Genomic DNA, 18,824 nt, shown 5'->3' on the forward strand with positions numbered 1-18,824 from the left:
TTTTGAGACAAGGTCTTGCTCTGTTGCTCAGGCTAGAGTGCGGCGACACTATCATACCTCACTGAAGCCTGAACTCCCAGGCTCAACTGATCCTTCTACCTTTGCCTTTGGAGTAGCTGGGACCACAGGCGTATGTCACCACACCAGGCTAACGTTTGTTTTTGGTAGAGTTTGGGAGGAGAAGAGGGGTGTCTCACTATGTTTCTTAGGCTGGTCTTGAACTTCTGGCCTCAACTGATCCTCCTGCTTTGGCCTCCGAAAATGCTGGGATTAAATGCGTGAGCCACCGTGCCCGGCCTGTATTCATCAATATTTTATTAAGCCCAAGAAACAGGAAATCCGGACTATTATCTATTTGTCCGTTTTAGCTGTTGTAAATATTTCCCCAAAATTTACTTACCTAAAAATTTTTCTTATATTCATTTTTTACCATTTGGAAATTTTGGATGCTTATAAGTTACTATCAAGATTTACAAAGTATTACATGAAGATTCAAAAAACTTTTTTAAATTTCTTGTTTTACGTTTAAGAAGCCTATCCCAGAACAAAAATAATAAAACTATTTAGCAGTTATTTCTTCAGATGATTTTTTAGTCAAGTTTTTAGTCAAATGTATTCGTGTCCAAAGATGAAGAACATAATAATGTCATGTATTGAAAAATGTGATGGAACTTCAAATCCTCGTATAGGACGTGAGTCCATTTACCTAGCACTTGATGAGACAAGCTGGGCCTGTCGAGTGGTATTAAAAGTCCCGGTCCCAAGTGTTACCAAGGAGGCCGGCGCCATCTCAGGGGCCATGACGGTTTCGGCGCCCCACCCTGAGGAGCTCATACTCATCCAGCAGGTGATCCCTTCCGAGGCTACCTGGATCGCTTTCCACCCAGACTCGCCTCCTACTGGCCCTGAGAACGCACTAACTCCACCCTAAACCTCATGTCAGGGGCCCCAGTAGCGGCGGATCTGCGCATGCGCACTCCTAGGCAAGGCGGCCACTCCCAGAAGTCTCCGGGGCTCGGGCGTTGGGAGGGGCGCGCCATCCCAGTGGTCACCGCCGTATTTCTCGTAGGTTTTTAGGACTCTGGACCCCACTTCTCACCCGTGCCTGCAGTCCTGACAGTTCTGGCCTGGACTACATATTCCACAGGCAACGGAGAAAACTCCGACCCTTGGCTCCGGTTCCGGGACCTCTGGCTCTGCGCTGCGCGAGACTTTGTTTCACCTGAAGAAGGCGGCGCAGGTCACTGCGGGAGCCTCTGCAGCCCCAGCCCGCCGCCCGCGTGGGACCCTGCGTGGCGGTGAGAGTAGGGCTGCAGGAGGCGCTCAGAGCACGGAGGCCCCAGGCGCGGGCCGGGCGAGTCTCCCGCCTCCTCAGGCCCTAGGGTGCTGGAGATGCGGAGGAGGGGCCCGTCTCTAGGAGACAGGCGGGGAGCGTGAGACACCGCGCAGCGGCGACAGGACCGGCGTGCCTGTGTGACGCGGGTGCAGTTGTGGGACTGTGAGGGGTGCGTGGTCGACCTTGTGTTACCTGGACATGCCGTGCGTGTCCTTTGCAAAGCGTGCTTCGCAGGGTTCTGTGGGGTCTACTGACTCTTGGCTCCAGGTTCCCTGCTGCTTCCTGTGCCTTCTTCTCAGCCTAGTACGACTACAACAGAGACATGCTTCTAGTGGGAAATCAGATACTGAGTCTTAGATGAAGATTTCCAGTGAGAAGAAGCAGATAGGATGGGAAGCTTAGAGGAGTAATTGCCCTTAAGACAGGTATGATAGATGCTGTTAAATAAAAAATTATTCGGTGACACTTATTAAAGCATGCAAATAAGCCTTTATTCAGGACCATCGTGGTAGGTATTGGGATCCCGGCTGTGGGATTTTGCAGTGGGTAAGAAACATTGGGCTCAACTCCGAATTCAGCATGAACAAGTGGGAATTTATAGCCAAGAAGGTTAGGGATCACTGGATGAGAAATTAGTAAGAGGAAATGTCTGGGTTAAGGAAGATTCTGACTAAACGCAGCTAAAAGGATTATTTCTGGAGAGAGAGAGACCTGGGTCATAAGACTTTATCACCTGGGGGACGGTGGAGGATGAAGATACAGAGGCGAAGGGGTCTTGCTAAACTGACTTAGAATAGTTCTTTGCTATAGCCAGATTTTACAGTGAAGTGTACAGATGGACCTAGCTGAAGATGTAATAGCCTGACTAAAGTTTGGCAGAGTTTGTCAGTTTCGAGTGTAGGATTCCCTCCTGAAAAGGGTTGTTACTCCGCCCCCATCTCCCGGTTCTTGGAGTTTCATTTACATGTTTAACAGACACCGCCTTCTTGAATTCTGACCCTAAGAACCTGCAGTGAAGGATGATTGCAGATTCCATCCAACATACTTCCTTCTGGTTATGTGTATGAAATTATGCGCCTGTAGTCTTGGAGGGGGGAAACGTAAGCGCTAAGTATTATGAGGCAATTTTGGATATTCCGTTTTGGATTTCTGTAGATCAAAAGCAACAAGAATATGAACTTAACTGTGTTGTGAAGGAAGTGAGCCAGAATTTAAGTTTTCCAAAGTAGGAATTCTCAGTTATTGGCGTACTGTCTGTAGACCAATGCCCTTATGGGCATAAGGGACATCACAAACCTGTAATCCCAGCTAGCTACTCTGGAGGCTGAGGCAGGAGAACCGCTTGAAACCGGAAGGCAGAGGTTGCAGTGAGTCGAGATCACGCTACTACACTCCAGCCTGGGCAAAAGAGCAAAACTTTGTCTCAAAAAAAAAAAAAAAAAAAAATCAGACTTTTATTAAGTGCTTCTAGTATGCCACACTTGAAAATTGTAGCATTTGAAATGGGACAATCACTGAAAAGATAGAGTTGCTTCCTTTGAAATATAATCTATGAAGGCAAATCAAATCTGAATAGGAGGAAGTTTAAGGCAGTATGTGATAGAGTCCATTTGGAGAGATTTAGGTGACCTGTGTGGTGATGTCACATAACAAAGACATCAGTCTGACTATAGCAATAGTCAGGCTATGAACAAATTATACTGAGTCTATGGGCTGTGTATGGTGATAAACAGGTTTATGCTATATCTTTTAAACCTTGTAGTTTTCACTGTATTGATATTGGATGGAAAGCAAAATTAATTGCATGAGGAAATTCAGCAGCTATTTGGAGGATATCCTGACCTACCTGCCAGATTTAGGAAAAAAATAAACCCTTCTGTTAAGAAGACCTGAAATAAAGCTGTATTGAGGCCATCATCCATTCACAGAGAAGATTACTCAGGGACAGTTCCCCATGCTGTTGGAGACACAATTCTAACATATCTAAGAACCAGTGATGAAGTGAGTTTAGGTTTGGCAACCCAAAAAAACCCACAGAAGATAAGCCATTCAGTAAAATGATTTTAAATTTAGAGAAAACATAATTTTGTTGAAATTCCCACCTTAACAAATTGGAAACACATACACGTTTCAAGTTAATATGTCCATGCTTACAATAATTATGAAGGAAACATTAATAATGAAAAAATCAAGAGCCACACAAAAGTATAGGGAATGCTATTTATCAAACTCTGATTTTGGGAAGTTGCTAAGCAAAGGTTTATTTACTTTTCCTTTAGCTTTATTTAGTTGTTTCATGTATTGAGCCAAAATGGAATACGAAGTGAGATATAAGCACTATAACTATAAGCACTTTTTTGTTTCTTGGAGACAGAGTCTTGCTCTGTCACCCGGGCTGGAGTTCAGTAGCACAATCATGGTTCACTGCAACCTTGAACTCCTGGGCTCAAGTGATCCTCTCGCCTCAGCCTCCCGGGTAGCTGGGACTACAGGTGCATGCCACCTTGCCTATTTTATGATTATCTGTCTGTCAGCCTTTCTCTCTGTATTGATGGATATGTATTTATATATTTTACAAAAATAAACGTATTGGTCAGTGTGATCTTTCTGTTGACATTGTTTCTGGTATTTTTCATGTCCTTGAATTTTTCTCAGTTTCACATTTAATGACTACTTTGTATTCTAGGACAGTGATAGTCTGTTATATATTTAACTAGGAAGCTTTGCTAGGCTCAGAACGCTGAACAGTCACTATCTGTCTCCAATATCTTGACCAATTTCACCCAATTTCAAGACTAAAAAGAGGTTCTGATATGGATGATGTGCCCTGTTTTTACCCTTAAAGGAGGGAATGGAAAGAGGTAGGTCTGCTCAAAGCAGGACAGAGCTGCCTAATCTGAGGTCCACATCTGCCTCCCCAACATCATACACTGGCCAGAACATTTCCCACTGAATTATCTGGGTCTGGTTTCCATGACAGTATGTTTCTGATGTATGACTCTGTGTAGGTGAGACCCTTGGGTAGTCAGGGAGGAAATGGGTTTATCCAGAATCTTAATCTTCCCAAATTGTATGTAAGAGGAGGTAGTTTGGAACTTGGAATGGAAGAGGAAAACAGCACTATTACCTTGAGTCCTGTGGGGAACACTGAAGCACAACTGGTCTCAAGGTCTTCTCTTCTTTCAGGTCTTGGTTTTTTGACTTTGCTCTTCTGGTAGAGAAACCCTGAGGACTGATCAACTCTTGCCAGTCTCAAACCATGGCCTGTGTAAGTTGATATTTCTCGCCATGTTGATGTGTGTGTGTGATTTTTTAGGTCATGTACGTCTTTTCATCATTTTTTCTGAAGTTACCTTCGTGAGAGGGTGCTCAGTTAACCTAATCCCCAGTTCTCATTCTTCCCGTAAAATATATACCACGTCACCCAGCATCCTCGCTAGGTGGGCCACTGCAAATTCACTAGCGTTCGTGTTGTTATTGATCAAATTACTCAATGTCCTCTAGGTGCCCATTTTTCTATTTTGGGCAGTGATATGTAGGAAAGCAGTCAAGTTCTTTGATGTACAAATATACGCATTTCAGGTCGGTTTTGTCATTTGTTGCAATTGAGACAACAGTTCCATTTAACCATCCATGGGAAGTCTTTGAAATTTTCCAGACATTTGAGTTTTTCAGCTAGATAAGGTGGAAATTGGCACTGAAGGATCTAAATCTTCAGGTAGGATAAAATCTCATGCTTCGTGTGATTCTTCTTGTGATTAGTCTATTGAATTGGAACTTGTAAACACAGAAGTCGTGGATCTGGATAAAAAGTCCTGAAAAACAAATACCATAAAATAATGATGTCATGATAAAATCCTTTGTCAAAACAAACAAAAATGCTCATGGTGAGATTTGACGTAATGAAGTACTTGATGCTTGAAGAGATTATTAATTTTAAGGAAACCTAGTTTTCTGGAGTCAGACACGCGAGTCAGATGCACTACTGTTGCACCACGAGGTCACAGGAAACCTAGTTTTCTAAAATTGAGAATCTGTACCATATTTTGCATAAAACATCTCTTAATTAAAAATTTAAGTTCTCTTCCAAGTCAAAATATTCCTCAGTTAACATACATTGATTGAGAATTTATGAGGCAGATACCACCAGGGCGTTATGTGCATAATAATGATTTAGTTTAATAGAAAAACATTATTATTTTGTCATTTTCAAAAGGGTCACATACCTAAGAAGTGTCCCAGAACAGGCAGAAAGTTTTGTGTGTTTCAAGCTTCTTCAAAAATATGCATAAATTCTACTTCATTCCCTTCCCTGACAGCATATATTTCTGGTCTGTGTGCTGGTTATCTTGCTCTTCTGCTGCAATGCAGTCCTTCATCTCCTCCACTCCATTTTCGTTTTTCTTTTCTTTTTTCTTTTCTTTTTTTTTTTTTTGAGACGGAGTTTCACTCTTGTTGCCCAGGCTGGAGTGCAATGGCACATTCTCAGCTCACCGCAACCTCCGCCTCCCAGGTTCAAGCGATTCTCCTGCCTCAGCCTCCTGAGTAGCTGGGATTACAGGCATGTTCCACCATGCTGGCTAATTTTGTGTTTTTTTTAGTAGAGACAGGATTTCTCCATCTTGGTCAGTCTGGTCTTGAACTCCCAACCTCAGGTGATCCACCCGCGTCAGCCTCCCAAAGTTCTGGAATTAGAGGTGTGAGCCACTGCGCCTGGCCATGCACTCCATTTTATTTTACTTTTTTTGAGACAGAGTCTCGCTCTGTTGCCCAGGCTGGAGTACAGTGGCCTGATCTTGGCTCACTGCAACCTCCACCTCCCAGGTTTAAGTGATTCCCCTATCTCAGCCTCCCGAGTAGTTGGGACTGCAGGCATGCACCACAACGCCTGGCTAATTTTTTGTATTTTAGTAGAGACGGGGTTTCACCATGTTGGCCATGATGGTCTCAATCTCTTGACCTCATGATCCGCCCGCCTCGGCCTCCCAGAGTGCTGGGATTACAGGCGTGAACCACCGCGCCCGGCCCCTCTATTCCATTTTTTAAGTCTTTTCTTTAATTTCCCCAGTAATACGTGGGTTTGCTGTTTCGATTTGCTGTTTCAGGAATCGATAACATTCGGGGATGTGGCCATAGACTTCTCTCATCAGGAGTGGGAATATCTCAACCTGGTTCAGAAGACCTTGTACCAGGAGGTGATGATGGAGAATTACGATAACTTAGTCTCACTGGGTATGTTTATCAACCTGGAATGATTTAGAATAATTTAGAATCATCTGTTCTGTAGCATATATTATTTTTCTCTTGTGATTTTCAGGGCTGCCTTTTAAGAAACTAAATTTGTCTTCTCTATTTCTATTGAGGTGGTTTCAGCTTTGAGTCAGCAATGGCAGCTCCTTTCAACACTTTCATCTTCTCTATCTTTCGGTGACATTCACACCTCCCTCTGATACTTCTTTTATTTGTCTCTTTAACCCAAAAAGTGGGTTGAACCAGTGGTTTAGCTTAGAATTTTCTGATGTTCATTGTAGAACCATTGTCAGGGCATTCAGGTTTCTTATTTATTTTGTGCACAGAATTGCTTTAGTGCTCCATTTTATTATCTGATCCATTTGCAGCGATATTAATTTGACAGAAGGTGCTGAATTGCTATTATTATCAAAAGAGATAGCCTGTTCATATAGTCATAGAGTGGTGGATTGGATAAATTAAACTTACTTAAAACTGAGGAGAAAACAGTCCATTTCCTGAGACAGAATTTATTTGATTTATAGTTGAAACTTACAATCCATGAAAATTACGTGTAAAATGGGATGAATATGCTATAGATATCTCTTCTTGTATACTCTTAGTAAAATAACTGCAGTAGCATAATGTGAACAGCTAGCATTGTGATTTCCACACAGACATTTTTCTAAGTACTTTACTCATATATCAAGTAATTTAATACTCCCAGCAGCCTTACTATTTTCCCAATTTTATAAGTGAGAATACTGAGCACAGCAGTGTAAGTAACACAGCTGGAAAGTGACAGAGTCAGGAATTGATCCCAGGCTGTTTTTTTTTTTTTTTTTTGAGATGGAGTCTTCTGTCACCCAGGCTGGAGTGCAGTGGTGCGATCTTAGCTCACTGCAACTTCCACCTCCTGGGTTAAAGTGATTCTCCTGCCTCACCCTCCCTAGTAGCTGGGATTACAGGCACTACCACCACACCCACAGCTAATTTTTGTATTTTTAGTAGAGACGGTTTTGCCATATTGGCCAGGCTGGTCTCCAACTCCTGACCTCAGGTGATCCGTCCACATCAGCCTTCCAGAGTGCTGGAGTTAGGCGTGAGCCACCGCACCTGGCCAATCCCAGGCTTTAGAGTGTGTGTTTTCAACCACTTTATGCTTGCTTACTGCAGTTAGAGGACATATAAGTTTAAATTTCTTTTGAGGCCAGTCATGGTGGCTCATGCCTGTAATCCCAGCGCTTTGGGAGTCTGAGATGGGCAGATCACGAGGTCAGGAGTTCGAGACCAGCCTGGCCAACATGGTGAAACCCCATTTCTACTAAAAATACAAAAATTAGCCAGGCGTGGTGGCACATGCCTGTAATCCCAGCTGCTCAGGAGACTGAGGCAGGAGAATCACTTTAACCTGGGAGGCGGAGGTTGCAGTGTGCCAAGATCACACCATTGTACTCCAGCCTGGGTGACAGAGCGAGATTTTTTGAAAACCAGCAAACAAAAAGATTGACTCTCCCTGGGTGATCTTTTTCTTATTTCTCTCACTCTTCTCTAAAATCTTATTCTGTATCACTTTGACCTTTCATTTATTGCAATTGTAATTTTAAATTTGACCTTCAAATTTGATTTCTGTATTTTGTGGCACTTCTTTTCTTTGTAAGCAGGACATTCCATATCTAAGCCAGATTTAATCACCTTATTGGAGCAAGGAAAAGAGCCATGGATGATTGTGGGGGAAGAAACAAGAGGAGAATGTACAGGTAAGAGCAAGTCAGGCAGGGGCAGCCATTTTTATATGTAAATAGCCCTCGTGGAAGTGGTCATCTCATTTGGTAAACGCATCCTTGAAACATTAGTCATAAAGTTCCCTCCTCAGCGAGGAGGCTTCTGATGTGGAGAAGAAATGGATATCTCAGCATGAAATAGCCAATGAAGGCCCAGCGCAGCGGCTCACGCTTGTAATCCCAGCACTTTGGGAGGCCGAGGCGGGCAGATCACCTGAGGTGATCCTCCACAGTAGCTGGGACCACAAGTGCATACCACCACATCTGGTAATTTTTTTTTCTTTAGAGATGAGGTCTCCCTACATCGCCCAGGCTGTTCTCAAACTCCTGGGCTCAAGTGTTCTTCCTGCCTTAGACTCCCAAAGTGCTGGGATTATAGGTGTGAGCTACCATGCCTGGCCCAGAATTGTTCTATATCCCCTGCCCAACCTTTTTTTTTTTTTTTTGAGATAAGGTCTCACTCTGTCACCCAGAGCAGGAGTGCAGTGGCACAGTCTTATCCTCTGCAATATCTGGGACCACAGGTGTGTGCCACCACACCCAGCTAATTTTTGTATTTTTGTAGAGACATGGTCTCACTATGTTGCCCAGGCTGCTCTGGAATTTCTGGGCTCAAGTGACCCGTCTCAGCCTCCCAAAGTGCCAGTATTACAAGTGCAAGCCACCTCGCCCGGCCTGTTCTATATCCTCACTGTGGTTATGAACAACTATGTGCATTTTTCAAATCTCATAGAACTGTATATCAAGAAAAGTGAATTTTGGCCAGGCTCTCTGGCTCACACCTACAATCCTAGCACTTTGGTAGGCCGAGGCAGGCAGATCACTTGAAGACAGGAGTTCAAGACCACCCTGGCCAACATGGCAAAACCCTGTCTCTACAAAAAATATGAAAAATTAGCTAGGTGTGGTGGCACTGCCTATAATCCCAGTTACTTGGGAGGCTAAGGTGAAAGGATTACTTGAGCCTTGGAAGCAGAGGCTGCAGTGAGCCGAGATCACAACATCACATTCCAACCTGGATGACAGAGTGGGACCCTGTCTCAAAAAAAAAAAAAAAAAATTAAGAAATTCTTGTCAAGGTTACAACCTGAGCCGTCTGGCCACGGTGAGGAAGAGAGTGCTAATCATAAGATGACAGAAAGCGTCCCCTCTGCAATACCTTACCTCCTTATCAACAGAGCTACAGAATAAAAATTGGATTCCAACTGAGAGACCTGCAAGACAGTCTCCATTTAAGAAAGAATTGCTAGGGAAACCCAAAGACAAAAGAGAAGACATAAATAAAAACTGGAAGAATTGAAACTACAACACCTACAGCACACAATGAACACGGCCTAACTCCTAGGCAGACGAACCTCAAACTTTACACTGAAGGTGTATTCACCTCAGTTCCTATTACCGGACACATTGCGGCCAGCTATTTCTTTCTTCTTTCTTTTCTTTTCTTTTTCCCTCCCCCCTCGCCACTTTCCTTTCCTTTCTCTTTCCTTCCTCTTTCCTTTCTTTTTCCTTTCCTTTCCCTTTCTCTTTCCCTTTCCTTTCCCTTTCCCTTCACCTTACCCTACCCTTCCCCTTTCCTTCCCCATTTCCTTCCACTTCCCTTCCCCTTTCCCTTCCCCTTTCCCCTCCCCTTTCCCCTTCCCTTTCCCCTTCCCTTTCTGTCTTTCCAGACGGAGTCTTGCTCTGCTGCCCAGGCTGGAGAAAAGTGGAGGGATTTCGGCTCACTGCAATCTCCACCTCCTGGGTTCAAGCAATTCTCCTGCCTCAGCCTCTCGAGCAGCTGGAATTACAGGTGCCTGCCACCATGCCTGGCTAATTTATATATCATATATATATATATATATTTTTTTTTTGTAGAGGTAGGGATTCACCATATTGGTCAAGCTGGTCTCAAACTCCTGACCTCAAGTGATCCGCCCGCCTCAGCCTCCCAAAGTGCTGGGATTACAGGCATGAGCTACCGCACCCGGCCATGTCCAGCTTTTTCTAACAAAAATTACAAGGCATGCTGAAAATAAGTAAACATCATTTAAAAAAAAAAAAAAAAAAGGATTGAAACCAGACCCAGATAAGGCAGAGATTTTGGAATTACCGAACTGTGAATTAATAAATTAACTTATTTATTTATTTAGAGACAGAGTCTCACTCTGTCACCCAGGCTGGAGAGCAGTGGCGTGATCGTGGCTTACTGCAACCTCCGCCTCCTGGGTTCAAGCAATTCTCCTGCCTCAGCCTCCCAAGTAGCTGGAACTATGGGTGTGCTGCCCAGCTAATTTTTGTATTTTTAGTAGAGACGGGGTTTCACCATGTTGGCCAGGCTGGTCTCAAATTCCTGACCTCAGGTGATCTGCCCACCTCGGCCCCCTAAAGTGCTGGGATTACAGGCTTGAGCCACCGCGCCCGGCCCATCAACCTGTTTTTATACAAAGTGTTTGGGTTATTGATTTAATTACTTTATGAGAACAAAAGGGAGAAAGAGAGAAGGGAGCAGATGTGGGGGAGAGATTTCGAGAAAGAGAGGAAGAGAAAGAAATACAGATTTTTTTTCGTTTTCAGATTTTCAGTTTCTTAACTAAAAATTGGTGGTTTGTATTTTTCTTGGAAGTTGAACATTCATCTAAGTTTTTTTTTTTTTTGGGGGGAGGGTGACAGAGTCTTGCTGTCTTGCCCAGGCTAGAGTGCAGTGGTACAATCTCGGCTCACTGCAACCTCTGCCTCCCAAGTTGAAGTGATTCTCCTGCCTCAGTCTCCTGAGCAACTGAGACTATAAGCGCCCACCACCATGCCTGGCTAATTTTTGTATTTTTAGTAGAGACAGGGTCTCACCATGTTGGCCAGGCTGGTTTCAAACTCCTGACCTCAGATGCTCTGCCTGCCTCAGCTTCCCAAAGGGCTGGGGCGTGAGCCACCATGCCTGACCCTGGCAAACTGTTTTCTGAAGGGCCTGACCAGCTTAAATTATTTACTGGATGGTAGTGTTCATCGCTTTATCTACTTCTTAGTCAAGCTTTGGTGGTCTGTGTCTTTCAAGGAATTTGTTCATTTCATCTAAGTTATCAAATTTATTGGCATGGGGTTCATAATACTTTATGATTTATAGTGATAATCCCTTTTTTATTCCTGCAATGGGTCATTTATGCCTTCTCTCCCTTTCTCTCCTTTGGGTGGAGGTTTATCAACTTCATTGATCTTTTCAAAGAATCGGCTTTTGGTTTCATTGATTTTTTTTTTTTATTGATTTTCAATTTTCTATTTTACTTTTTCTGATTATTATTATTTTTATTCTTCTTGCTTTGGGTTTGATTTGCTCGTCTTTTTCTATTGAGGTGAAGACTGAGGTGTTTTTTTGTTTGTTTGTTTTTGTTTTTTTTTTTTTGAGACAGAGTCTCGCTCTGTCGCCCAGACTGGAGTGCAGTGGCGGCATCTTGGCTCACTGCAAGCTCCGCCTCCCGGGTTCACGCCATTTGCCTGCCTCAGCCTCTTGAATAGCTGGGACTACAGGCGCCCGCCACCAGCTAATTTTTTGTATTTTTAGTAGAGACGGGCTTTTACTGTGTTAGCCCAGATGGTCTTGATCTCCTGACCTCGTGATCCGCCCACCTCGGCCTCCCAAAGTGCTGGGATTACATGCTTGAGCCACCGTGCCCGGCCAACTGAAGTCTTTTTTTGTTGTTTTTTTATACTAACATAGATGTTAGTGTTGTAAACTTCCCCTAGGTGGTTCTTTATTAGTTAGTATTCCATAAAATTTGGTACATTGTGTTTCCATTTTGATTCAGTTCATATTGCTTTCTGATTTCCTTCTTGATTTCTTCTTTGACCTGTGGTTTATTTAGAAGTGTGTTGGTTTGTTTTCCAAACAGTTAAGGATGTTTCATTGTTGGTTAGTGATTTATAATTAGCACCGTTGTGATCAGAGAACATGCTTTTTATGACTTGAATTATTTTAAATAATAATTGAGATTTGTTTTATGTACTGTATCGGCCCTCTTGGCAAATATTCCACATGTGCTTGAGAATATTGTATATGTTGGTGTTGGGTGGATGTTCTGTCAATATCTCATGTAGTTTCTTGGTTGATACTGTGCAAATCTTGTATATCTTTACCATGTTTTTGTGTACTTGTTCTGGGAATTGTTTCTAGAAAAATATTTCCATTTCCAGTTATATTTTTTCTTTTTCTTTTTTTTTTTTTTTTTTTTTTTTTTTTGAGACAGAGCCTCACTCTGTCACCCAGGTTGGAGTGCAATGGTGTGGTCTCAGCTCACTGCGACCTCCGCCTCTGGAGTTCAAGTGATTCTCCTGCTTCTGGGTTCAAGCGATTCTCCTGCTTCTGGGTTCAAGTGATTCTTGTGCTTCAGCCTCTGAGTAGCTGGGACTACAGATGTGCACCACCACACCCAGCTAATTTTTGTATTTTTATTAGAGACGGGGTTTCACTATTTTGGCTTGGCTGGTCTCGATCTCATGACCTCATGATCTGCCCACCTCGGCCTCCCAAATTGATGGGATTACAGGCATGAGCCACTGCGCCTGACCAATTTCCAGTTATGTTTTATTGTTACCTATTTTTCATTGCATTTCAATCAGTTTTTGTTTTATATACTTTGAGAGTGTTATCAGGTGCATAAGTGTTTGGGAATTTTATGTTTTCTTGATAGACTGATCCCTTTTATGTTATGACATGCACCTTCTTGAATCTTCCTATTTTCCTTTGTCCTGAAATCTATGTTGTCTAATATTAACATAGCCCACCATTTGTTTGGCTTGTTATATTGATTCTATCCTTTTACTTTTAATATTTTGTGTCTTTAAAGTATGTTCCTTGTAGCCATTACATAGTGCACAAGGGTTCCAATTTCTCTGCATTCTCTTCAACATTAGTTATTTTCTGTTTTTTGTTTTGTTTTGTTTTGTTTTTGTTTTTTAACCAGTAGCCATCCTGATGGTTTTGAGATGATGGGTCATTCACTATGTTCATCTTTGCCTCTTAAAGTGTTTTGACCCTATACGTTTTATGTAATTATTAACATGATTACATTTAGGTCTACTACTTTACTTTTTTTCTCTATTTAGTTTCTCTGTCCATTCCTTTTGTAGTTTTGATTATTTCAATTTTTGTTTGTTTGTTTTTTGCTATTTATTTAAATTTACCTATTGGCTGGGCGCAGTGGCTCACACCTGTAATCCCAGCACTTTGGGAGGCTGAGGCAGGCGGATCACCTGAGGTCAGGAGTTCGAGACCAGCCTCAACATGGAGAAACCCCGTCTATACTAAAAATACAAAATTAGCCTGGCGTGGTGGTGCATGCCTGTAATCCCAGGTACTCGGGATGCTGAGGCAGGAGAATTGCTTGAACCTGGGAGGCGGAGGTTGTGGTGAGCCGAGATCGCTGAGCAACAAGAGTGAAACACCATCTCAAAAAATAATAATAATAAAAAAAATTTTTTAAATAAATAAATAAATTTACCTGTTGACTTGTGGGTTGTATCTCCTTGAGTAATTTATTTTAGTGAGTGTTATAGGGATTATAGTATACAATATACATCATGTTTCACCATCTAGATAGAGTTGTTCCTTCTCAACAAATGTATAAACCTTGTGTTTTTATAGGTTTATATCCATCTTACCCTTCACGTTATAATTTCCATGTATATCACATCTTCATATGTTGTAAACCTCACTAGGCAGTGTTATTAGTTTTGCTTTTGACAGTCATATTAAAGAACTTAAGGAGCAAAAAATGATTTTAGGTATTTACATCATCATTAGTGATGCTTTTCTCTTATATTCTGAAGATTCAGATTTCTCTTTGGTATTATTTTCTTTGGGCCTAAATAACTTGTTAGCATTTTTTGTATAGTAAGTCTGATGGCAACAAAGTATTGTAATTTACTTTTATCAGTAAATGTAATGTATCTTACTTGGCATTAAATGAGCATCTTAATTCTACAAATTTATTTCTTTCACTAAATTTGAGTTGTTTTCAATCGCTATTTCCTGAGATATTTTTCCTGCCAAAATCTTTGTTTTTTCAGTTTATAATTTCAACCATATCTTTTGATTTATTCCCACAGCTCTTTACAAATGTTTTCTTCTTCTTCTTTTTTTTTTTTTAATTTTTTATTTCTGAAACGGAGTTTCACTCTTGTTGCCCAGGCTGGAGTGCAATGGTGCAATCTTGGCTCACTGCAACCTCCGCCTCCCAGGTTCAAGGAATTCTCTGCCTCAGCCTCCCCAGTAGCTGGGATTACAGGTGCCCGCCACCATGCCCAGCTAATTTTTTGTATGTTTAGTAGAGATAGGATTTCACTATGTTGGCCAGGCTGGTCTCGAACTCCTGACATCAGGTGATCCACCTGCCTCAGCCTCCCAAAGTGCTGGGATTACAGGCATGAGCCACCACACCCGGCTAAAATTTTTTAAACCATTTTTCTCTCTCCATTTCAAGTTGAATAATTTCTGTTGATCAATCAAGTTTACTGACCCTTAGTGATTATATGTTTCAGTTGTATAATTTGCATTTTCATCCTTTTCTGTCTCCCCACTCGTGGTTATAGCTCCTATGTTGTCTGTCATTTCCAGTGTGTTTTTCTAAGCTTTTTCTTAATGTTATGATGTTGCAATCATATTAGCTAGCATGACAGGCATCAGCCATTGAGCCTGGCTCCAAACCTTTGTATGCTACTGTTATAAATAAAGTTTCAATGCCGCAAAAGAAATAGCACTCAAATATAAAATTTTCTTTTTTTTTAATTCTCGGCAAGGCAAGGTACTTGTATAGAAGGGTGCGCTCTCACCGATGGAGCAATGATGGGCGCACATTTGGACAAGGGAGGGGAAGGGGTTCTTATCCCTGAGGCACAGGGCCCCTGCTGCTGTGTCGTTCCCCTATTGGTTAGGGTTAGACCGCACAGGCTAAACTAATTCTGATTGGCTAATTTAAAGAGAATGACGGAGTGAGCGCTTTGGCAGGTGTCAGGGCAGAGCCGGTATAGCCCATAACAGGAATGAGTTAGGGTGGAGCAGGTAATCGAAAAAGGTTGCTTTACGAGGAAGTTAAGTTTAAATGTAGAAGGCAAAGAATTGAACATACTGATATATTAATGTTTTGAAGAGAAATTTAGAATTCATATTCAACACTACTATTTTTATTGTTTTGTTTACTCACAACTCTAAGTCTTTGAAAACTTCCTTTCTTTTCTTTTATAATATTTTCAGGTTCATGTTACCTGTTCCCATCCTGAATTGTTTGTTTCTCTGCAATATCTTATGTGCATAATTTTAAAATTTAGGTATTGAGAAATTACAAGATAGGTGGTAAAATGTGCTCATTATAACTGTCTTTTTAGCAGCTTTTTGTATTTCATCCATGGCAATTGACTGTTTAGACTTTTCACTTTTAGGGTCACCTCTGAGGAATATTCCTACAAAATTATTCATTGTTTTTAATACTTTCAAGATATGTATATAGACTCTTATAATTTAAATAAAATCTCTGTTTCTTATTTTCCCTTCTTATTTTTATTTTAATTATTTTTTGGTTGCTTTAGCTCATATTTCACCCAATGATTTTTGTAAACACCATGTCTTTGATTTAGGTGTTGACACTATTCTGTTTCCTAACCCATCACATTCTGCTTTTATCTTTATTTTTCTACTTTCCTGTACCTTGCTCTTAAGTTCCTAAATGTTGGGTAGTGATCTTTAACTTATTTTCTTTCCTTTTTATTGAGATATTCACTCTTTGAATTCCCTGCCTGCTGATACTGAATGCCCATGATTATGATGTGTACCCATTTTCTCCATCATGATTTGCTTACCCTTTATAATTTCCATGTATATCACATCTACATATGTTGTAAACCTGATCATTCTTCAGTTACAATCTTCCCTGAAAGATGGGTGTTCCCACAACTGTAGTTTATTCCTTTCTATGTATGACCATGTATACTTCTTTTCTCTATATATTAAATAAGATACTGAGTTTTTATTTAGTTATCTTACCCTGACTTTTTTTATTACTTCTGATCCTACAGATGTTCAATCTGCTGAAATTCTTCCATTTTACTCTTCTATTTCCATATCAATATTTGCCTGTTTTCTTAGCATATGATATAAATTTATATAGAGGGGGTGTGGTACAGCTGGTCAGTTCTGTCATTCTAGAGCCAGTTATGCATATATGTTAATAAATCTGCATTAAATTGACAGCTTGAAATTGCCCTCAGTGGGAGTATTTATACCAGAGATCTTGGCAAACACTACAAAACAGGGCTGTGTGTGTGTGTGTGTGTGTGTGTGTGTGTCTTTGTGTATGGGTGCATGTATGTGTAAGGTTGCACTCCTCCTGTAGAAACTTTTTTTAGCTCTCCTTTCATTTTTTATATTTTATAGCCGTATTTTTGAGTTCTCGGCATCTGTAATAGGTGAGAATTTCTCTTAATTCTACAATACATTGACATTTTCTCATCCAATAAACAAAATGTTTTTATTATATGTCTTCTAGATTTGGATTCAAGGTGTGAAATAATCAGCGATGGGAAAATGCACCTTTATAGGAAACAGTCATCTGTTACTCTCCATCAGAGAATTCATAATGGACAGAAACCATACGAGTGTAAGGAATGTCAGAAGGCCTTTAGTCATCTTACAGAACTCATAGTACATCAAAGAATTCATACTAGTGAGGAACCTGATCAACGTGAAGAGTTTGGGAAGGCATTTAACCATCTTACAGACCTTAGAGAGCATCAGAAAATTCATGCTCGTGAGAAACCTTATGAATGTGAAGAATGTGGGAAAGTCTTCAGTTATCCTGCAAACCTTGCTCAACATGGGAAGGTTCATGTTGAGAAACCCTATGAATGTAAAGAGTGTGGGGAAGCTTTTAGGACTAGCCGTCAACTTACTGTACATCACAGATTTCATTACGGTGAGAAACCCTACGAATGTAAGGAATGTGGCAAAGCCTTTAGTGTGTATGGACGACTTAGTCGACATCAGAGTATTCACACTGGTGAGAAGCCCTTTGAATGTAACAAATGTGGGAAGTCCTTTAGGCTCAAAGCAGGCCTTAAAGTACATCAGAGTATTCATACTGGAGAGAAGCCACATGAATGTAAGGAATGTGGAAAGGCCTTTCGTCAGTTTTCCCACCTTGTAGGTCATAAAAGAATTCATACTGGAGAAAAACCCTATGAATGCAAGGAATGCGGTAAGGGCTTTACATGTAGGTATCAACTTACTATGCATCAGAGAATTTATTCTGGGGAGAAACCTTATGAATGTAAAGAAAATGGGGAGGCTTTTAGTAGTGGCCATCAACTTACTGCACCTCATACATTTGAAAGTGTTGAGAAACCTTATAAGTGTGAGGAATGTGGGAAAGCCTTTAGTGTGTATGGACGACTTACTCGACATCAGGGTATTCATAGTGGTAAGAAACCCTTTGAATGTAACAAATGTGGGAAGTCCTTTAGGCTGAATTCATCCCTTAAAATACATCAAAATATTCATACAGGTGAGAAACCCTACAAATGTAAGGAATGTGGGAAGGCCTTCAGTCAGCGCGCACACCTTGCCCATCATAACAGAATTCATACTGGTTACAAACCCTTTGAATGTAAAGAATGCGGGAAGTCCTTTCGTTGTGCCTCATATCTTGTCATACATGAGAGAATTCATACAGGAGAGAAACCCTATGTATGTCAAGAGTGTGGGAAGGGTTTTAGTTATAGCCATAAACTCACTATACATCGCAGAGTTCACACTGGTGAGAAACCTTATGAATGTAAGGAATGTGGGAAGGCCTTTAGTGTATCTGGACAACTTACTCAGCATCTGAGTATTCATAGTGGTAAGAAACCCTTTGAATGCAACAAATGTGGGAAGTCTTTTAGGTTCATTTCTGTACTTAAAGCCCATCAGAATATTCATAGTGCCGAGAAACCCTACGAATGTAAGGAATGTGGCAAGGCCTTTCGTCATGCCACAAGCCTCATATATCATGACCGAACTCATGCTGGTGAAAAGTCCTATGAATGTAAAGAATGTGGGGAAACTTTTAGTCATGCTTCACATCTTATTATTCATGAGAGAATTCATACCAGTGATAAACCCTATGAATGTAAAAGATGTGGGAAGGCATTTCGCTGTGCCTCATATCTTGTTAGACATGAAAGGGTTCATGCTGATGGAAATCCCTATATGTGTGAAGAGTGTGGGAAAGCTTTTAATAGTAGCCATGAACTTAGTATACATCATAGAGTTCATACTGGTGAGAAACCCTTTAAATGTAATAAATGCAGAAGGTCCTTTAGGCTTAGATCCATCCTTGAGGTATCAAATTCATGTTGACCCGGCTTATGGCTCCAGGTAAAAGCACGGTCTGGCGGTAGCGGTGGCTCAAGCCTGTAATCCCAGCACTTTGGGAGGCCGAGATGCGTGAGATCCACGAATCAGGAGATCGAGA

General features: G+C 41.3%; 1 protein-coding gene across 1 annotated transcript; it reads left to right on the top strand.

Moving 5' to 3' along the window:
* Window positions 1–246: 246 nt before the first annotated feature.
* Window positions 247–18,709, top strand: ZNF607 (zinc finger protein 607). Its single transcript, XM_031659041.1, has 5 exons — window positions 247–1,761; window positions 4,523–4,604; window positions 6,442–6,568; window positions 8,230–8,325; window positions 16,860–18,709. Exons 2-5 carry the CDS (start codon window positions 4,596–4,598, stop codon window positions 18,707–18,709), a joined length of 2,082 nt encoding a protein of 693 aa, XP_031514901.1. The 5' UTR covers window positions 247–1,761; window positions 4,523–4,595.
* The last annotated feature ends 115 nt before the right edge of the window (window positions 18,710–18,824 follow it).

The sequence above is a fragment of the Papio anubis genome, chromosome 20 (assembly GCF_008728515.1).
Source record: "Papio anubis isolate 15944 chromosome 20, Panubis1.0, whole genome shotgun sequence".
Classification (NCBI taxonomy): domain Eukaryota; kingdom Metazoa; phylum Chordata; class Mammalia; order Primates; family Cercopithecidae; genus Papio; species Papio anubis.